At 39.6% G+C, this 21,863-nt stretch overlaps 1 protein-coding gene across 1 annotated transcript in view; it reads right to left on the reverse strand.

Annotated features, from left to right (window-relative positions):
* Nucleotides 1-5,581: 5,581 nt before the first annotated feature.
* TTC29 (tetratricopeptide repeat domain 29) overlaps nt 5,582-21,863 on the reverse strand; it is a 201,949-nt gene continuing 185,667 nt past the window's right edge. The window contains exon 10 of the mRNA XM_077816149.1: nt 5,582-5,703. Coding sequence (XP_077672275.1) covers nt 5,582-5,703 — 122 coding nt within the window. The remainder of the gene's footprint in view (nt 5,704-21,863) is intronic.

Consider the following 21,863-nt stretch of genomic DNA (forward strand, 5'->3'; position numbering starts at 1 on the left):
AATGATGCTTATGAATGCTAATTAGCATATTTGCATGTTAAAGTTTGGGAGACAGAAATAAATCACATTCAATTACAAGAGGAAAGTATATCATGTTTTATAATTCTTAACATTTCTGGGAGCTACCACGTAAAAAGTCAGTGTCTGTCTGGTATACTCTTGATAATCTGTTTTTCTAAAGCATGAGTAGGTTTTTTCAACAAAAAAGGACAAATTAAAATGCTCCACTTCTTAGGATAAGTTTTTGTTAACAGCAGAATCAAATATTTGGAAATAGTGCTTTCCATTGCTCCCTTACTTACAAAGTGCAGAGGTTGACAGACCTATATAAAAGTTTTCAAATTAAACTAAAGTGATTTTCATCGATTATCTATAAAATATGTATTTTGCTTTTCTGATATTTTCAGTGTCACATTAATAATATTTATATTGAAATATAAGGGGTGCACTCTGTGGAAACCAGTTCACTTTAGCCTCAAAGGACAACAGTATTATTACTTAGCATTTAATTTATAGTTCTGTGGGTTTTTTTTAACCATTTATTAGAGAGATATATGAGACTGTATGCATATATTTATGTAGGAACAGTCCTATAAAACGTCTCAGACCTCTGAAGTGTATTCTTCTCAGACCTTCAAAATGTATTCAAGTTTTAAAATGAACATTACTGTAACAATCTTTATGCTTACAGTAAAGATTTCTGATTAAACAAATAAAATGTGTGTGTGACGTTGCACTCCATATGTTTTATGGAAATATGCTTATGAGTGTGAATATGATGTTGTGATGGGTTGGATCACAGAAACCCCCTGGGGCCTGCCACCTGATGTGCCAAGACTACTTCTGCCCTTGCTTTCCCTACCCTCCCAGCTCGGGACTTCAGTGCCCTGCCTGGTTTGAGCCAGACCCGCTAGCCTGCTGCAAACCCAGACCCAGGTCTGAACCACGTCCCCTAACAGCTGTAGGCTTAAACTGAAAGCAGCTTAAGAAGTGTTCCTGTCTTTAACGCTCAGATGCCCAACTCCCAATGGGGTCCAAACCCAAAATAAATCCGTTTTACCTTGTATAAAGCTTATACAGGGTAATCTCATAAATTGTTCACCCTCTATAACACTGATAGAGAGATATGCACAGCTGTTTACCACCCCCCCCCAGGTATTAATACTACTCTGGGCTAATTAATAAGTAAAAAGTGATTTTACTAAATACAGAAAGTAGGATTTAAGTGGTTCCAAGTAGTAACAGACAGAACAAAGTGAAATACCAAGCAAAATAAAATAGAACACGCAAGTCTGTGTCTAAGAAAACTGAATACAGATAAAACCTCACCCTCAGAGGAATTCCAGTAAGCTTCCTTTTACAGACTAGTCTCCTTCTAGTCTGGGTCCAGCAATCACTGGTAAACTGTAGTTACTGTCCTTTGTTCCAGTTTCTTTCAGGTATCCCTGGGGGTGGAGAGGCTCTCCTTTTAGCCAGCTGAAGACAAAATGGAGGGGTCTCCCATAGGCTTAAATGGGCTCTCTCTTGTGGGTGCAGACCCCCTCTTCTCTCCTATGCAAAGTCCAGCTTCAAGATGGAGTTTTGGAGTCACATGGGCAAGTCACATGTCCATGCATGACTCAGAACTTACAGGTAGCAGCCATGGCTCACATGCTAGCTTGAACGTCCTCATGTAGACTTCTTATGTGGATTGGAGCCTTCCAAGATCCATTGTCCATTAATTCCTTATTGATTGGGTATTTAACTTGCACATTCCTTTCTCAAGAAGCTGACCAAATGCTTTACTAAGGCTACTTAAAATCAAGCAAGTACACAGCCAATATTCATAACTTTGAATACAAAAATGATACATACATAGAAGTAGGATGAATAGATTCAGTAAATCATAACCTTTACACAGATATGTTACATGGCATATGTAGCATAAAACATATTCCACTTATGTCACATATATATATTCATAAGCATATTTCCATAGAGCCTTATGGGGAGCACCGTCACAGATGTAACTGGAATATGCTTTATGCAAAAGGTCTATTGTAAGGTATCATTACAAAGGTTATAACCTACTGAATATATTCCTCCTATTTGTACATACGTCTTATTCTTGTATCTGAAGCTAGAAATATGAAGTATAACTCCGAGGTCCTACTGTAATTATACGAAGTGTGGGCCATTAATAATGGTTTAGAATCTTCATGGTTCCCATTGACTAGGCAACTGGTTGTAAATGTCTCTGTTTACTTGTAAGCCGTCCTGTGTTCATGTGAGCCAGCCCAGGAAGAATGGAGGCTGGGGTCTCACAGGACATGTGAACATGTCACCTGATACCGGAATCCATCTTAAACCTGGTACGTTTCCATTTAGAAGGAGGGGTGGGGACCCAGAGAGACAAAAGATTCCCGCCTTGTGCCAAAGCTATAAAAGGGGGTGGAACAGAACAAAGGAGTCCCAGTCATGAGAAAACCCCTAGTTTCCACCTAAGATGTCTGCTGAAACTAACAAGGCAGGGAAAATGGGCTCAGAGGTAATCTCAGCACGTCAGGTGACAGTTCCAAGGGGGTCTCTGTGACCGAACTCGTCGCACTGTGTCAGATGTATTATATGTGTGTTGCATATATGCATCCTGATCAAAAATGTGCAGATGGAGTTAGAAATGTTGTATGTATTGCATTGCCTTAATAGAACAAATCCTGTTATCAGATGTTCTTAACCAGTTACACAGATTGCAGCCCTGAAGAGAACAAGTGGACAGGGTTATTGTTATGGCTAAGGCTCTCACTTTCACAGGACTGTCATAAAAACTGACCAAAGGACCTAATGGAGCCTCCTTCAGACTCTGAACCTGGGAGGCTTTGTTGTAAAGAAAAAAAATCGCAATTATTTGGACTCATAAACCTTTGTTTATTTAGATCTGAAAGAACTGGTTTTCTGAGATATGAGATATCATAGAATATCAGGGTTGGAAGGGACCTCAGGTCATCTAGTCCAACTCCTTGCTCAAAGCAGGACCAAGCCCCAGCTAAATCATCCCAGCCAGGGTTTTGTTAAGCCTAATCTTAAAAACCTCTAAGGAAGGAGATTCTACCATCTCCCTAGGTAACGCATTCCAGTGTTTCACCACCCTCCTAGTGAAAAAGATTTTCCTAATATCCAACATAAACCTCCCCCACTGCAACTTGAGACCATTACTCCTTGTTCTGTCATCTTGCTACCACTGAGAACAGTCTAGATCCATCCTCTTTGGAATCCCCTTTCAGGTAGTTGAAAGCAGCTATCAAATCCCCCCTCATTCTTCTCTTTTGCAGACTAAATAATTCCAGTTCCCACAGCCTCTCCTCATAAGTCATGTGCTCCAGCCCCCTAATAATTTTTGTTGCCCTCTGCTGGACTCTTTCCAATTTTTCCACATCCTTCTTGTAGTGTGGGGCCCAAAACTGGACACAGTACTCCAGATGAGGCCTCACCAATGCTGAATAGAGGGAAATGATCACATCCCTCGATCTGATATGTGGTAGATTGCATCAATTTTTCCAAATAAAACTCAAAGGGTCCCCAACAGTCTACTTTTTACTACATTTTCTCAGAAGGACAACCTCAATCTTTTATCCTCCTAGCTTCTATACAGGTCAAGGGTTACAGCAGCCCTGAAAATGGCCTATTGAAGTTTGCCTGCTAAGGATCATGAGGGGAATCTCCTGACAAGAAGAATTTGACCAACTCAAACTAGAATAAAATTCTCCAAGCAGACTTCACTGTACTAAAGGAATCAGAGTTTTAGATTATTAGTGGGTTATTAGCTAAAATCAGTCTCCATTGATTTTAGTTTGTTTGATTACAAGAACAAGCACCAGGTGCACTTTTAAAAGGTGTCTTGTGTAGCTTTAAACATGTCAAATACAGATTTTTAATACAACAAAAAATTTCCATGTTAAATATACCTGTTTCACTGTTATATTGGGTTATTGTTTTACTAGGAACGGTAAACAGCATTTCAAATGCTTTGTTCATATAGGGCTTTCAAGAGAGTTCAATAGTTATGCTTAAACAAACCTAGTTGTGGCTGAAGCTGGTTCGGACCAGACTGTATTATAACCTAGATCTAAACCATGCTATAGTGCACCAACCAGGCTGGATCTTTTCTAACCATGTTAAAATCCATTTGAGACACAGCTATTAAGCACTTTTGTTAAACTCAACTGAAGGCCCTGTGTAAAAGGGGTCAAAATTTAAGTGTACTGTCACAGAAATGGACAAAATGCTAGATTTTGATGTAAAATTAGCATATATGTTTAGAGCCTGATCTTACAAAATTAGCATATATGTTTAGAGCCTGATCTCGCTCAGCAACCTCAACTCCCACTCCCATTGACTTCAATGGGAGTTAAGGGTGCTCAGCACCTCACAGGAGGTACACTGTAGGATAGATTATGTAATAGGTAAATATTTTGGTTTTCCTTTATAATGCTACCATTCCTTTTGTATTTTATTTCAACATGCAGGATAGTTAAGATAAAAACCTTTGTGACACATATTGAACCTGACACCAGTCATACAAGGACCTAACGTTCCTGGGCGCTTGCACAGCAACTCTGTGCTCCTTTTAAAATTACAAACTGAAACACAAACATTTTTCTGCATGTTTTCTAACAAGGATCTTCTTGACTTCATCAAAAGGGTTCAGAACTTTTTCTCTCAGTGAACTGGAATTCTCTGTAATTAAAAATATCAAGTTATATTACTGTAAGTTTCATGTAGTGTAAGTTTGGGATTTTCTTTCCAGACTCAACAGCTTGTTAATAGATTTGTTTGTGCCTCAGAGGTTTATATCCCTGAAGTGAAAGGAGATTAACTGATCAGCAATCAAAAATTGGTTGGATGCTAACAGCAAAAAAAGTCTGAATTTATGTCTTTGTCAGTTTTGTGAGAAGAAAAAATATTGTATTTGGACAGAGCAAAACAAAAAAGACATCCAAACAGCTTGTGGAAAGTCAGAGTAAACTGTTCCCTTTGACATCACTGTGAATTTTGTGAGAGCAAGCACAGCAAATATGGGCCTGTTGACTGATGCTTTGCAGTTATGTTAAGAAAAGGAAAAATACCAGCTTCCCAAGAATTACCGGAAAAGATATGATAATCTTTGCAAGAATTAAAGTCAGGAATACTATTTTTAGCAATGCACTAACATCAACAAGTAACAGATATTTCAGTTAGCAAAATATAAAGTAAAGTAAATAAAATATATTTGATTATGTAACTGGAAAGTTAGGAAAAATACTAAAAATAAGATATGTCTGTCTGTGAAAAAAAGGAAACAATATAAATGAAACTGAAAACAAGTTGCATATAAAAGTGTCAAGCTATAAGCAAATAACAGAACCAGACAGTATCAAAATCAGACTATCGCTAGCTGCAAGGCATTCTCCAGATTGGGGTAACCTATGCCTTTCTGTTACGTTCTGAATAACAATTGCTTAATAAACTCAATCAAGCTGAGTTATCTTAGGTCTCTTTAATTATTAACTAAATTCAAACCCATAAAATATACTTCTTATTATCAATTCTTATCAATTGACTATTATTAGGTAACAGGTCTATAGAGTTTAGAATGGGGGCAAATACTATACCAGAGAGGTTCTTGAACTGGGGTCTGCAGAAATAGTTCATTGGTCTCCAGAATACCACTTGTGTCTTTAGCAAGCTCTGTTAAGAAAAATGTGAATTAATGCTTTAAACATATGACTCGCATAGTAGCATTTAAGCAAAGAAGGCTTCTGTGAACATCCTACAGTACAGTATATAGTAATAGGGGATAAAAATTCTTAGATTGTAACAAGATGGCATGCACATCACTACATGGAATACAGGAAATGCAGAACTAAATTTTTTCCCAAACCAAAGACATTAATGCACCAGCTCCTTAGCATTATAATCATGACGTTTAGAAAAATCATTGAGTCCCATCTCCACATCAGTGCCAGGTTTGGAATTGACTGAAATCAGACAGAACAGCACCTCTGACTCAATAAAAAGAAACTTTCAACATATACACTTTTGCTCACTCTCTCTTCATATTAATACTGTATCCATATCTGTATGCAACTAAAATGGAAATAACTAAATTTATGAAAAATTTTATACTATTAAACCAAACCAGATTGAGCCCCACTTTGCGCCAAGGCTGCATGTGTATTTTAGGAGGTTTGTCCAGTATTATTGAAACAATTTAGTTATTCCAGTTAAAACATTCTCAGATAGACCAGGCCTAAGTTATCAGCTCAGATTCTTTCACCAGCAGGCTGGGAATAAGTAAGCCTAAGGGAATTGTAACTGGGTATAAGGGAGTCTAACTTCACTGCCTTACATATGTAACCCTTCTGCCCATTAGAGTTGGCAGCAACAAGGGCTCGGTTCAGTATGTAGGGGTTCCATTCCAATAACACAATGCAAAACCGGCCCGAGCCCCTACCCAGTGACCTGGGACAAATATACACCACCCCTGCTGGGCGCCTCTAAGAGGCAATACTTCCCCTCTTGCAAGCACAGAATCTGAGTGTAGCAAAAGCCTTTTAATAACAGAGAGAAACAATGTGGCATTATGTTGGGGAAACACCACCAACAGGATTCATAACACAACCTATGAACCAAAACCCACCCCAAGTAAATTGGGCCGTGTCCTTTCCCTTTGGTTCTTGAGTCCAGCAACCCAAAAGTCACCCAAAGTCCCAAAAGTCCAACAACCCAAAAGTCTCTGTCCCTGGTCAGTGCAGCCCCAGAGTTCGAAAGTTTATCTGCAGAGTTTTACCTCCCAACCTGGGTGGAAATGGCGGGGGGGGGGGGTTAAGAGGCACCTTACTTGGTCTGAAGCCGACTACCCAACCTGTCCGTGGAGCTCCTCTCCTCTCTGCTCCACCAGCCACCCCACAAATTGCTCTGCTCTGCCAGCCACTCCGCTCCTCCAGCCATCCCACAAACTGCTCTGCAATACATCTTCAGCCCCCCCGCTACTTAACACAACACTCAGCAATTTCAGCTCTTAGTAATTTTAGCTCTTCAGTGATTTCAGCTTGTAGTAGGGGAGCCTCAGTGCTGGTACACCATTGGCCCAAAGTGAATTCAGCTCAGTAGCCTGCAACTAGACTCGTAGTGAAATCAAAACTAGCTCTGACATTCCACCAGGGAGAGAGGAGAAGGTGCAATTGGCATGTAAAGCCCTCATCAAGGACCCATACCACCAAGTATTACCTTTCCCCAGCCTCTCTCAATTCACTGGGTTTTGGAACCCATGACCCTTGCCTAGCGAGTGCTGCTTAGTTGATGGTGAATCCCTCCATCATTAAAAAAAGGCCAAGTACAGTCCCACTGTCCTTGATTCACATAATCAGGATAACAACAGTTTATTCTTCCTGCCCCAATAACAGAGAAACTGGGGCTCCTTCAGCAGCCAAAGTGACCATCTAGGCAGGGGGGTGTGCCTATGCAAATGAGATCAGCCCCTGAAGTTCTTTTCCATAACCCACAATTTGCCACCAGATGTCAGGATAGAGCTCATCCTAACTCTGCTTATACATTTAATAATTTTATTAAGATGATGTTGAAGTAAAAAGAAAACAGTACAGAGTTTAAGCATAGAAGTTTCTGGTTATCAGGGAATAAGGTACAGATTATCGAGGGGTGCGAAATTCGGTTTAGGAACGGGTGGCGTAAGGAATACATAATCTGCAATCTCCCCAATTGGGGATAAAAGTTTAACGGGTCAAAGTACAGACATTGAAATATGGGGGTATGTTGTTCATATAATGGCTATGTTCAGGTGTGGAGTATAATGAGTGGATACGATGACGAGGATGGATTTACCCTCATTTGGTGGGATTTAATGTTCAGTGAGTTTATGGGTCCAGTTCATATGGTCCAATGGAAAAAGTCTCTCAGTCCCTTTCCCATAGTTGATGCATGATATTGTACTGGCTCACACCTCCTGGTACTGTCAGTGGCCGGTGATGTGTTCGATGTAGATGTCCCTGGACCATCGGATGGTGTCTGAGACCATGAGGCACTGCATGAGCTGTGCATAGCGTCGACCGATCCCACAGGTCCACAGCACATGCTCATTGCAGGGGTCCCAAGCGCCCAGGGCTCAGACGATCAGGGCATCCATCTGCACCTCGTAGCCCTTTGCTCTCAGGGTGTCGGCCAGGGGGGCGTATTTTTCCAGCTTACGAGCTTGGGCTTCGCGGAAGGCTGGGGTCCTGTGCTCAAAGGAGACTATGACGTCAACGAGGATAATCTTTTTCTGGGCCTTGTCGGTGACTACCACGTCAGGTCACAACTGGCTGTCAGTCCTGGGGATGGTGCAGTTCACGGTGACCTCCCCCAGGCGTGGTGCGATGGCTTTCACCAGGCGGTTCTGGATGGCGTTGTGGCGCAGCTGCCAGGCTCAGGAGTGGGGCTTGCAGCTGCACAGGACGTGGGGCAGGGTCTCGTTGGAGTAGCCGCACTTCCTGCAATGCTTGTCTCGGTTCCTGTGGCCGACGGCTCCATTGAGCGGGATGCAGTTGAGCCACGCATGGTGGATAAACCGCCAACCAGTGAAACAGGTGAAGCCACCCCCGGCAAGGAAGTGGTTGCTTGCATCCCACTTGCTGGTCAGTTCAAAGGGTTTACCCTGGTCCAGTTTACGCTTCAGGGTTTCCATGTACAGTGAGTGGATGGCTGCCTTCAGGGTCCTCTCCAGCATGGCCCTGGCACTTGGGGTGATGATGGTGTTGTTGTCGGACCTGATCTGCGGCACCAGGACTCCCAGCTCCTGGTGCTCCTTGCACCACTCCCTGCGGCAGCCGATGTGCTTCCCCAGGCGACGCGTGGCATTGCAAGTGTGGGAATTACCTCTGAATTTGGCCTTTGAAGTCCGTATTCCCATAAGCAGCTGACAACACTGCATTGTAGGATTGAAACCAATAAAGGCCCTGATACATCACCAGGCAATGCCATTTTTATGTTGGCATAGCAGCACCACTGATTTCAATGGAATCACAATGTCGTAAAACTAGTAACAGAGTGGTGACGTGTGTGCATGTGTATATATGTGAAAATATAGATATATAGACACATATATTTACATGTATCTATTTATCTGACATACATGGATACCTACACAAGTGGTGGAGATACCCACAAGAAAAATTATGCAATTTTGTGATAAATTGCATTTTTGTACACCTTTCAAACTTTTGCCTGCATTTGTTCACTAATCTATTTCTGCCATTCTAACATTCTAAACTTCTGAGAAGCTTCAAAATATCACCAAAAAACTCCAGAACAGCCTGTCACAAATATTTGTATTTCCCAACAGCTTATCCCGTTAAACTGGGAAATAGTCAACTCTGGACTATTAACATATTCAAGGTCTTATACTGTATTTTGTGACCCATTAGGACTAGAAATAGGAGCTTTATATTATTGGAAAGCTAGGAATCCCACTGACATAGAGCCATTGTTTCTAGCCCTAGCTGGTCTTGAAATACTAGATATTTAAACTGTGACATTTTAAGTACGAAAAAAGCAATTTTAGATAATTTTTAGATGTTTCTAAAATTCATTAGAATTACAGCTATAACTTTCTTTTTCTTGAAAGCCCATACAGCCTATATGGTCAGTCCCCTGTACAGATGGAGAGATAAGAAATCTGGTAGCAATAAACTTTTAAAATACTTTCTAAAAATAATTTTAAAAACAGTTTTTTCCCCTGTAAAATATGTAACATATATGGAGACACTGATGGTGGGGGTTGGCCTGAATCTTTTACTGGCACATCTATGGGGCAATTTTCTACACAACTCAGCCATGGCTTTCCCATTTGTGAACAATGAGACTCTTTCATACTCATGTCAATAAAACCATACTATCATGTGTCAAGGTTCCTTCCCCACTCTGAACTCTAGGGTACAGATGTGGGGACCTGCATGAAAACCTCCTAAGCTTACTTTTACCAGCTTAGGTTAAAACTTCCCCAAGGTACAAATTATTTTACCCTTTGCCCTTGGACTTCCACTGCCACCACCAAACGTTTATCCGGGTTTATTTTATTAGGAAAGAGCCCGTTTGGAAACGTGTTTCCCCCCAAAAGCCTCCCAACCCTTGCACCCCACTTCCTGGGGAAGGTTTGGTAATAATCCTCACCAATTTGCATAGGTGACCACAGACCCAAACTCTTGGATCTTAAGAACAATGAAAGAAAGCATTCAGTTCTTGAAAAGAAGAATTTTAATAGAAGTAACAATAAAAAGAATTACCTCTGTAAAATCAGGATGGTAAATACCTTACAGGGTAGTTAGATTCAAAACATAGAGAATCCCTCTAGGCAAAACCTTAAGTTACAAAAAGACACACAGACAGGAATATCCATTCTATTCAAGCACAGCTTATTTTCTCAGCCATTTAAAGAAACCATAATCTAACGCATATCTAGCTAGATTACTTACTAAGTTCTAAGACTCCATTCCTGTTCTGTCCCCGGCAAAAGCATCACACAAACAGACAGAGAGAGATTTGTTTTCTCCCTCCCCCCAGCTTTTGAAAGTATCTTGTCTCCTCTGTGGTCATTTTGGTCAGGTGCCAGCGAGGTTATCCTAGCTTCTTAACCCTTTACAGGTGAAAGGATTTTTCCTCTGGCCAGGAGGGATTTTAAAGGTGTTTACCCTTCCCTTTATATTTATGACATCATGCATTCTCTATCAGTCATTGTGTGAGTGTATAAATATGGACAGATAGATATACAGATGGACAGACATGTATTTGTGTGTATGTGCATATATAATATATATAAGGCCCTTTGTTTTCAGATTTTACTGATTTTTACCTAAAATTTCCTGGGTTTTACAAAAGTTATCATTTGGGTTTTTTTAATCTATTTTTACCTAATTTTGGACTACTTAAGTACCTGAAAATACTGATTATGTGAAGCAAATCCAATCCATAACATGAGGTAGATGTGTTTTTAAATTAGTCCAAGTGTTAGTAAGTAGTTAGTCCAAGTGTTAGTAAATTAGTCCAAGTGTATCTGCAAGGCTGTTTGTTAAAGTAAGTCAATGCATTGGAAGATACACACATGTTCATGGATGTCAGTATGTGTATGTCAGTATTTGAGCCCTAAAAAAGGAAATGTGCAGAACTCCCTGGATCAGATTTCCCATTCCGGAAGGAGCAATGGCGTCTTGGTAACCTGTTGCTTTTTTTGGTCCTTCCATCCCCCAATATTAACCCCACTATTTACCCAGAAAACTGTGAAGTTAATGTTTGCACTGATTTTCATCCATTTTTAAAGTTTGTAATAAGCCCAATAAATTTCCAGGAAATTGTAAACAAAATAAAAAACTGGAAAAGAGGGGCCTTCCCTTGCATGTAAAATAAGATGTTTCTGATGTATTATAATTGCTTCTTTACTGGCAATTGTAATTACTGGGAGAAATTTTCAGAGCATCTAAGCTCTCGACAGCTCCCTTTGTCCTCAATGGCAGCTGCTAAGTGCTGAATACTTTTAAGAAATTTAGCTACTTCATTGTGTGTCGAAATGGGAACTAAGCTCTTTTGAAAATATAGCTCCTTATTTGTCTGGCACCATTAGTGTGCATGGAATTTTACAGACACAGGGTGAAATTCTGGCCCCATTGAAGTCAATGGTAAAACTCCAGTTGACTTCAGTGAGAACAAGAGTTCACCCAAACTCCATGCACTCAGAAGTTTTTAATAAAAATGAAATGTATAACATCTGTTTTTTAGACTGTACACTCTGCAGGAAAGTTGGCACTTAATGATAACTAACTAATAATAAAATGAGAACTCTTAACAGCCCTATTGTCTGATGCAGAAATCCTCCCCACAAAAAAGAAGAAAAGACATTTTTGGGGACAGGAGAGGGAGGAGGAGTGCTATTTAAAACAAATTTTATGCAAATGTTTTTATTTCAGCGGACTTGTTTGTAGCTCTACTTATAGGTAAAGAAACAAACCAAACCAAACCCCAAATTAAAAAAACAAGCTAAAAGCAACCCACAATCTGGACTATATTGGAAAGGAAATAAATAGAGGTTACTTGCATTTTGGTAGCTTTTGCTATTAATTTACACGAAGTGCTTAAAATATTCAAGTTAGTATGTCAAATAGAAATAAACAATGGTGCTATTGTATTACCTATATATACACACACACGCACAACAACATATATACATGTGTTGCTCTGTGTGTGTGTGTGTATGAATATATATATATATATATAAACAGCAGATGTTCCTGTTGTTTCTGAGTTCTTACCCCATTGCTGCATGTTATACTTACCAAAGCACTAATATAAGGCAGCATACTGCATTTTCATTATACAAGATTCAGTTTGATACAACATATTCCATATAATTTGACTCAGTATTAGCAAATATGACATTTTCTGTCAGCTATATATGTATTATAGACTCTTCATTAAACTCTTTATAAAACTTATCCATGATAGGCTATAGTATGTATATCATCAAATTGGCTTAATCCAAATGATGAGATATGACCCATTATTCTCATCTAAAAATTACTTGCCTTTTGAAAGTTCAGGAAGCTGTTCTTAGTTATATACTGTAGAATGTCGTGGTGAGGCAGAAATAAAAATACTATACCAAATAATGCCACAATCAGCAAAGTACGTGTGTCCTATACGTGCAAAAGATTTTCCAATTTTTTCCATCCCAATAAATGAAATGTAACTGAATGCTTTCTTTTTAAAAGCAGATTTGGCCTCCTCTTTTATCCATGTACTCTGAGTGGTATACTTAAAATAGAGGCAGTTGTACTTGGTGGTTTTATGAATATAAAGATTAATGAATTTGTATAATTTGGGCATGCAAAGCATTTTTATCAGGAACATTCTATTCAGAGTAAGCAACAAACCGTATATAAGGGTTGTGTCAAAGTTTACTGAATAGGGCCCTTGGTAGCTAATGTAACATTTCTCCAACAAATCAAAGGTATTGTTCTATGCTCACATGAATATACAGTAGCCATTACCTTAAATTTAAAACTCACTATGAGCAGCAAACACACTGTAGGGATATGAAGGCCATATTGTATCAGTGGAGTCTGCAGAGATTTTCCTCGTATGGCTTTGCCTTGTTGAAATATATGTTCCAGTTGAAAGCTAAAGGGATTACTTTTGAATAGTCATCACAAAGGTTGATTATATTCGTATATCATTTAGCTGGACCCTGCAGGCTATTATTCCATTAGCTATGCTGGCCCCGCACTGTCAAAAAGTTGATCATACAATGTAAAAATGCAATACATTCTCTTAAGCTATGTGAAGTGACTGTGACCATACAGCAGTCTGATAAGAGTAGTGTACCCTTATACTGAAGGTAAAGGGTATTTAAAATAAATACCTGAAAAATGGAGGATAACTTGTCATGCTTGAAATAAACACATAATTCTGTTTACCATTTTCAATTGGTGCTATGTAATTTTTATTAGGTTAATCATACCAGAGAAACAATATACAGTTATGAAAATGGTTGAAGTGTATTGTTTTTAATCTTAAAAAAACATATAGCTGACTGGAGGAGTTGTACCATAAATCAGCTGGTTTTGATATAAATATTTGCCCAAAATTGCATTTTTAGTGAAAAATGTTTGCTGATTAGGGTCTCTTTCTCTCTCTTTCATACACACACATACACGCTTTCACTGCTTAATAGAAAGGAGATTTTTATCTGCAGAGTTTCCATTTTGTGAATGCTTTAATTTTATTTTACACTAAAACCTGAACATCACATGAGACTGAAAGCATCTTACTGTTCTGCCATGCACTGTAAGCATGGAGTGTCTCTAGATGCTAACATAGGCAAATGCTTCCATGGGGGAAACAATACAAATGAGCCAGGTTAGTGAATCATAGTATTTATTAATCGTAGGTATTTTTAAGAGCCACATACGATAGAGATGAATTCTGAACATCAGAGATATTACGTGGTAGGGTGAGCAAGGGGATGGGAATTTACCCAGCTGCATTTTAGAATAAGTTTGTGGCTGAATATTTACTTTAATACAGTCAATTGTAGACCTGCCTACACATATTTCAAGCTTGGTGAGCAGGCAGAAAAAGAGAAACATCGGAGTCAGCTCAGTTAACTTAGTTTCAGATCCTCCTAGGCCAATCTGTCAAACGTAAAAATAAATAAATAAATAAATACAAGACCCTTAGGGATTCCGGCCTAGTTAGGAAGGAGACACCTCTACTTTCATTAGACAAAGTTGTTTAATTTAGATTGTAAAAATGCTTCATTTGGTTCTCTTTTGAGATTATGTATTATATGGGGCAATGAATGAGTCTTTATGAGCACCGATGGGAGCCCTAAACAAATTAGGGCAGGTATACTGAACAGGTAGGTTTATTTGATTAAAGGCTTAATAGTTTGGGGCAGGTTTATGAATTGGAAACAGAACTTACTTTATGTTCTGCTAAATGTAGACACTCTTGGGACCACGAAAACTGTAAGGAAAGCACAATTTTTTTTTATTAGGATGGGAAGGCCTAATGGGGTACAAATTTGTCCCTACTTGATAACTTCCTTTCCTCGCTTATGCATATATCCAACAGCAATCAGACAAGTTTCTCTCTTTCATGGTTGGGGCAGACATCAGACTTTTGGGCAACCTTGAAATCTTTCCAGTCCTGTAATCATCCTGAAAACTACACATAAGTGTAGCATATAGTGAGATAACACCTTCACAAAAGCCACCTGTTGAATACTCAACTCTGAATGGGCTCATCCTTAATATAGGTTGGATTGTACAGATAGCCAAAAAAAGGAAATTGTCAGGTAAGAACAAAAGAGAAAGGACAGGAGGACTGTCACTAGTGATCTGTGCAAACATAAATGAATGTTAGTGACATAAACAAGCATTGGTCCTCAAAAACACTGATAGCTTTCTAGAAGGTCCTCCTCCTGGGGGAATTGGTCCTTCCATAAAAAAAGATGCGGACAGTTGACTGTTATTATCCTAATCTTCAACCTCCTGACACTTCACCCAAATTATTCTCCTAAAATTTGAATACAGCATCTTATCTGTGGCTAGAGTCCACTCCTCTCCCCTCCCCTCCCCAAGTTTGGGAGAAGTCAAGAAAGGAATTTTTCAGATGTGATGCTTTGAAAATTTCCCATTCTTTCATTATTTCAACATTTTCCAGCTGCACAAAGCAGTTTGAAAGTCAGCTAAACCAGCTGGTTGGGGACTCCCCATTGTGTAAGGGAATCCCAGGAGGCAAAGAGCTGGCTTATTTTCACCCCCCTTCAATGCTGATGAAAGGGGTGCATCAGAGTAAGGGAGCATGGCTGGAGTGCTCTTATGCTCCCTAGATGGCAAAACAGTCCCTTGGGGGCTGTTACTAGCCAGCACAACTTAAAACAGATCTGAGGTTGCTCTAAATTCCAGTGGAAGCCAAACTGGCTCCTGGCTGGCCCCAGGATTTGGGTGAGGGGGTCAAAAAGGTGGCATAAACCACTTTTTCTCCCTCTCTGAGGACAGCTTGGCCACAGCTGAAGATTTAGCCCAAATCAGAAAGATGCTTTAAAAAAACATTTTTTAAAATAACTTTGCTCAAAGAGATGTCTTAATAATTCTGAAGAGCTTTCTCTTCAAATTTTGAAGATACTTACATTTGTTTTCACATGAATACAAAAGTATAGATGGCCTATACAGATTTTTTACAAATGCATTAATTATGTGTGCATATTTTATGTATGTAATGCATATTTTAAGAAATGTGAATAAAACATACCCATCCCATGAAGAGGCAGAGAAACCATGAGAACTCCAAGAGTTTAGACAATACAATTATCATAGCTAGTGTGGCAAGCATATTCTTGATGAATTCCTATGCAAAAAAACTGTTAATTTATAATTACTATGTATACTGCAAAACAAAACAATACACCTCACATCACCAGTACATAAATAAACTATAACAACATGGAAATCTCAAGCTAAGGTTAGAAATGCAATTCTAGCACTACCATAGCAACTAATTCACACCAATTCCAATAAATAGAAAAAGTCTTGTTCACTGTCCCCGAAATCACCTTAACTCTGGTCCTGTAACAAAACACTCCAAGCTACTGCTAATTGTAAACCAACTTTACGCATTTAATATGCAACTGTGTTTCACAGCTGTGCATGACACCTTTTAATACCTTACTCTTAACTCAAATAAATATTGTACTGAGTCTGGGCTTTTATACAATCATAAACAATTAAAGAAAAACTGATAGAGGAACAATTCAAAATTACATTAACATCTTACAATCACCATCTTTTCCTATGGAGCAAAATAATTAGAGATATATCATTAGACGCAACAAAGATTTTAAAAAATCACTAATGATTTCTGGGGTCAATTTTTGGGTGCCCAGTGTGAGATGTCTTCAAGGTCTCTGATTATCAGCAAGTGCTGAGTACCCATGTTCTGAAAATTGGGGCCTCTCTGGGGTGTCTCAAGATGACGAAGATCGCATTAGTCATTACTAAATCTTTTAACATTTGCTGTTGCTGAATTGTACTTTGTAGTGATAGATCGTCCTGCTTCAACATAAATGTCCTTGATTTGAGCTTTCTTTTGCTTTTTAATCTAGTGCTCTGTGCAGTCCAATGAGAGTTTCCTATTCTGGAAAAATTATTCTATCGTTGTTTTCTAAAATGTGGCTCTGCAGTTTGCTAGCCTCTAAAGGCCGGCCTACTCTTCTGTACAATTATATGTACTTATGCCTTTCAGGATCTTCAGTGACTACTTTGCCCAGTGGCTTCCAAACTGTTTGCCATCTGGGTATTTGGAGGACACTGTAAATTAGTGTTCTGCCTGGGAATTTGTCTTCCAAGATCTTAGCCAAAGGTATCTTCTGGGAACAGAAAACGAAGCCAGTGAAGCAAAGAAGAATTTAGCAATGCATCTGCTACAAAACAGGATGCCAGGGAGATTTTTTTGTAAGCTTTATATCTTTGAAGGAGTCTTACCATGAATGCATCAATTCAGGCTAAGAAGGTATGGAAGAAGTGGATAGAAGACGATGCTATCAAAGCAGAGGCAGAATCCCTACAATTGAACTTTATAGAAGAATCCATTTTCCTGTATCTGAGTTCTTTGCAGGCAAGAAAGTTATCCTCTGCAGTGACCCACCTTTTCCTCTAAGATTCATGCATAGATTTCCCTCCTCCTCTGTAGAAGATGGACTTACCTCCTTCAGAGCACTGGGGAACTGGGCAGCTACTAGTTGTAGAAGTCTTGACAGCAGGGAACAAATAGAACTGTGCTGCCAGGAACCTGAAGGGGAGTACAGGAGAACCTGCCTCAACTCTCCCAGTGATGACAGCCTTCATTGCCTATTTCTTACATTTTCAAACAAGCACCTAGATTCACAGATTTCAAGGCCAGAAGGGATCATTTTGATCATCTAGTCTGACCTCTTGTATAACACAGGCCTTAGAACTTTCCCCCAAATTATCCCTAAAACACATCTTTTAGAAAAACATGCAATCTTGATTTAAAAATTGCCAGTGGTAGTACAGGAGAACCCACCACAACCTTGGTAAATTGTTCCAATGGTTAATTACTCTCATTGTTAAAAATATATGCCTTATTTCCAGTCTGGACTTGTCTAGCTTCAACTTCCAGCCATTGGATCATATTATACCTTTCTCTGTTAGATTGATGAGCCTGTTATTAAATATTTGTTCCCCGTGTAGCCACTTACAGACTGTAATCAAGTCATCCCTTAATTTTCTCTTCGTTAAGCTAAACAGATTGAGTTGTTTCTTCCATGCTGTCCCTTATGTATCAGTGGAGCTCTCTGTAAACATCTGCAAGCTATCTCATTATCTTCCTTCAAATCCCTCCTTAAAACTCTCCTTTGCCTTAAAGCCTACAAAACACTTAACAACAGTTAGGCAGCTAGTGTACTGAGACCACTGCTTATCAGGCACACCAGTATTGTCTCATTGTTTCCTTGTGCTCCCTCTGTCTCCATCTATCTGTTATCTCTTGTCTTACACTTAGATTGTAAATTTCATGTGCCAGAGACTGTCATTTTGTTCTGTCTCTGTACAGTGCCTAGCACAATAAGGTCTTGGTCTATGACTTGGGGTCCTAGGTTCGATGGCAATACACACACACACATAAATAATAATGATAAATGCTGGAGACCAAGAACCATGTTTGTGGGCAGGCCCTGCATCCTCCGCCACCCAGACAGACCAGTAGGTAAGAAACCTCTGCATGGTGAACTTTGTGGGGATTTCTACCTGAAAGATTCCCTGGCTGATTTTCCCACCAGACAGTGAGATTAGACCCAATGCTTTTAATTAGACCTGACATTGCAGCATCTACTTTTAAAAAGATAGGTAAGTCCTTAGTTTAGTCTAATGGTACAGCACAGAATGTTTGGGTTTGTCTATCTAGACTTTGGGATTTAATGGGTCTGGTCTTCCAGATCAGGGTGGAGGTACATTGGTGGGACAGTGTGAGAAAGCTTACATTGTCACAGCCCATTTTTAACTCTTTCTGTGGATAAAGAGAGGACTCCAGCCTTCTGACCAGTCAATCTAGATCTTTTTATGAGAAACAGAGTCACATGAAAAAGAGTACACTGAAAAATGGAAATGGATGCTCTGTTTATTAGCAGTCAGCGTGTGGTTTGTGAGCTACTGTAGAAAGTTACAGTACTATAGAGATTTTTAAGAACATGTAAGCAAACAATAGAATTTAAAAATAAACGCTTTGCCAAAAATGTCCTTTGCTGGTGTAAAATAGTGCAGCTGTACTGAAATCAATGGAATTATATCAAATGAGGATCTGGCCCTCCATATGTTAAATTGTATCAAAAGAATTATTAGCTATTTAAAATGTATTACTCTAACAATTAACATTTTCTTTGGATTATGCCATACAAATTACATTGCTGGCGCTAGAAACATCCAGCAGGTGAATATATTTATTTAATTTAAAAGCAATGCCCACCCCTCACCACCTGTCCCATACTATAGTGAGGACAGCAGTATAGGAACTCATACAGAACACTCTGAGTGTGACAGAGGTCTGATCAGCCTGGCTGAGGAAAGAAAACCCCTGTGGTCCTGAGAGGAAGGGACTGTCTGCACTGGGGCCTTCCTCCCAGCCAGAAGTCGAACAAAAAGTGTACCTGGGTGGACAGGAAATTAGTCGGAGGAGGAGAGACTTCTCCAGCTCTACTTACTACCAGTGACTAGTGGAGGCAGGAAGGGCCTCTTGCCTGACTTGACTTGATTGCCTCCCTTTGGTGTATGTGAAACCTTCAGGGCACGCAGCAGCCATTCTGCTGCAGGTGCTGTCCCAGCCTCCCTGTCCTATATTACTTTGAACTTTATTTCCAAAAAACTGTACATCTGACCAGGTCACCAGTTTTGGGGATCAGGAAGGGATTTCTCCCTTGGGGGCAATACTGGCAAAGCGTATCAGGGCAAGATTGACAGGATTTCTCGTGAGTTTTTTCACCTTCCTTGCAGTATCCTAAAGGCCTGGTTTTAGGTTAATAAAGAGTAAGGACAGGAGTTGTGAGTGAGTTTGTAATTTCCTTGCAACTTGAACCAGTGAGGGCAAGAACCTTACAGGGGCCAATTCCCAGAGGTAAAAATGAGACCCAGGAGATAATTCACAAACTTTCTTTGCCCGAATTTGCTTGAAGAAGGAAGGAAGACCTTAAGTCTTGAAGACCAAAGTACTCCTCTTGTGTACCCTCCCTCCTTTCAGGGAGAGGGCTAGTGGATTCAGAGGTGGGTTGAACTCTAGGGATTAGTTGAAGGGGGCCAACTCTGAATATTTGTTATGTGCTATTCAGCGAACACAGGACTCAAATAAATGCATGGTGTTTTTTTTTTTTTGGGGGGGGGGGGGGGGGTTGGAATAACCCTCTTTGAAGTTAATATAGTTGCATTTTGAACTGGGCAAGGACTGGAGTTTCCGGCCCTTGAAAATTTTCTCATTTCTGGAAAAAAAAAAGAAAAGAATTTAGATTCAGAACAAGTTGTAAATGCAAAATTTCCTATGGAATGTAAACTTTAAAAAATCCTGCTTCTACCTCCTCTGTCTCCCAGGTAAGCTGCTGAGGAGCCTAGGATTCCAGGGTTCCTGGCTAGGTGAGCTGTCATGGGGCTGGGTAGGTTGGGCTGTGGAGCAATGGCAGAGGTAGGTGTGAGCTGACAAGAAACTAGGCAGGTTGCTGTTGGAACTTTGTCTGGCTTCTGTCAAAATTTTGTCATAATCGACATGTTCCTATGGAACATTTAGATTTTCATGAATTAGCATTTTCTGATGGAAAAATGGTCTGTTGGAAAATTTATGATCAGCCTTAGTTGCAGCTTTCTTCTTTAAAATCTATCCTGCGTCTGTTTCATTCTTCATCATGTCCTGATCAAACCATAATTTAACCCCATCCTGAAATTCACAAGGCAAAATAAAGTTTAATTAAAGCTTCTTTCAAATATGTCTGCTTCTGCTTTGAGGTTTGAGTGTCTCCTAGCCAGACTTGTTACAGCAGAAGTATGGATGTTTCACAGAGACAGCACTTGAAACTTACCTGTGTCCCAATTGCAAAGTCCCATTCTGATCTGCAAACACATTTATTAAAAATAAAACTAGCAATCTTACTTCCATTTCTTCTAGGTCCAGTTTGGATTTTACCCAGTGCCAGATTAGGCACCAACTAAAACAAATAGCTCAGAAGCTGTATAACATTGAAGAATTAAAATTGTAATCTCTGACAGTCCTCTTCCCAAGCTGAGTGATGTTCCCTTGTGCTGAACTCTGTGGACTGCTTTAGTGCACGGCCAGGCCAATGTACTCAGTAATATCAACAGCAGTATCTCTTACATGCATCTTAAGCAATCACATAAACTCAGTATGCAAAAAGGGAGCAAGGTGGGTCACAAGCAGGCCTGCCTAGCAGACAGAAGTGAGTTAGCAAGCTTGGAAAGGTTTATTTGCCTGACTCCAACTCTCTCTGGTGAACTGCTTGCTGTGTCTCTATCTAATTCTTAATCTTTGCTTCTCTATTTAATTTCTGGATGCTTTGGAGACCAGTTGTAATGTAGCAGCTAAAAAAAATATCCACATGTACTCATGAGCCTCCCTGAAGACCACTAACTTGACATGTAGGCCACGACAGCTGAGCTTGGACTAGTAAGAAACCTAATCCAGGGTTTCCATCATGTCAGCTGTTGCCTTTATTTCATTACACTTCGGCTCAGCCCCTAATGGATTCAGCTTCATAAAGTCAGAAAAAGAGGAAAAGAAAGCAATTTATTCATGTTTCACTAGAGCTCACTGAAGACATGAAATTTCTCTAAAAATGCAAATCATTTTGTGCCACACAAGTGAGACTGGGCAGCTAAAGCTCTTAGAGGAAGGCTCTTTCCCAGGGCTAATGTTTTTATACCCAGTGATTGAATAAATCGATTCCTTTATTATAACATCTCCTTCACTCTCTTCTCCCCCCTAGAAGAATGTAACCAAGGGTACTAAAGCACCATTTTTTACCATTAAGACAATTGATTATGCTTGTTAATTTTGTTTTTAATCCCAGATATATCAAAATAAACACCATAAACACATGTAGCAGAAATCAATATAGATCTATTCAGCTCAGGTTGGTAAAAGGAAGGATTTAGTAAGAATCCAAGATATAAAATGCTAATGTACAAACTAAGCCTTTACTTATGTAATACGCCTTTATACACGCTCAGTATAAACCTGAAAAAACTATTTCAGAAGAGCAGAAATGGTATACTTGTGCTTCATCAAAAATG

This window comes from Eretmochelys imbricata, chromosome 4 (genome assembly GCF_965152235.1).
Source record: "Eretmochelys imbricata isolate rEreImb1 chromosome 4, rEreImb1.hap1, whole genome shotgun sequence".
NCBI lineage: Eukaryota > Metazoa > Chordata > Testudines > Cheloniidae > Eretmochelys > Eretmochelys imbricata.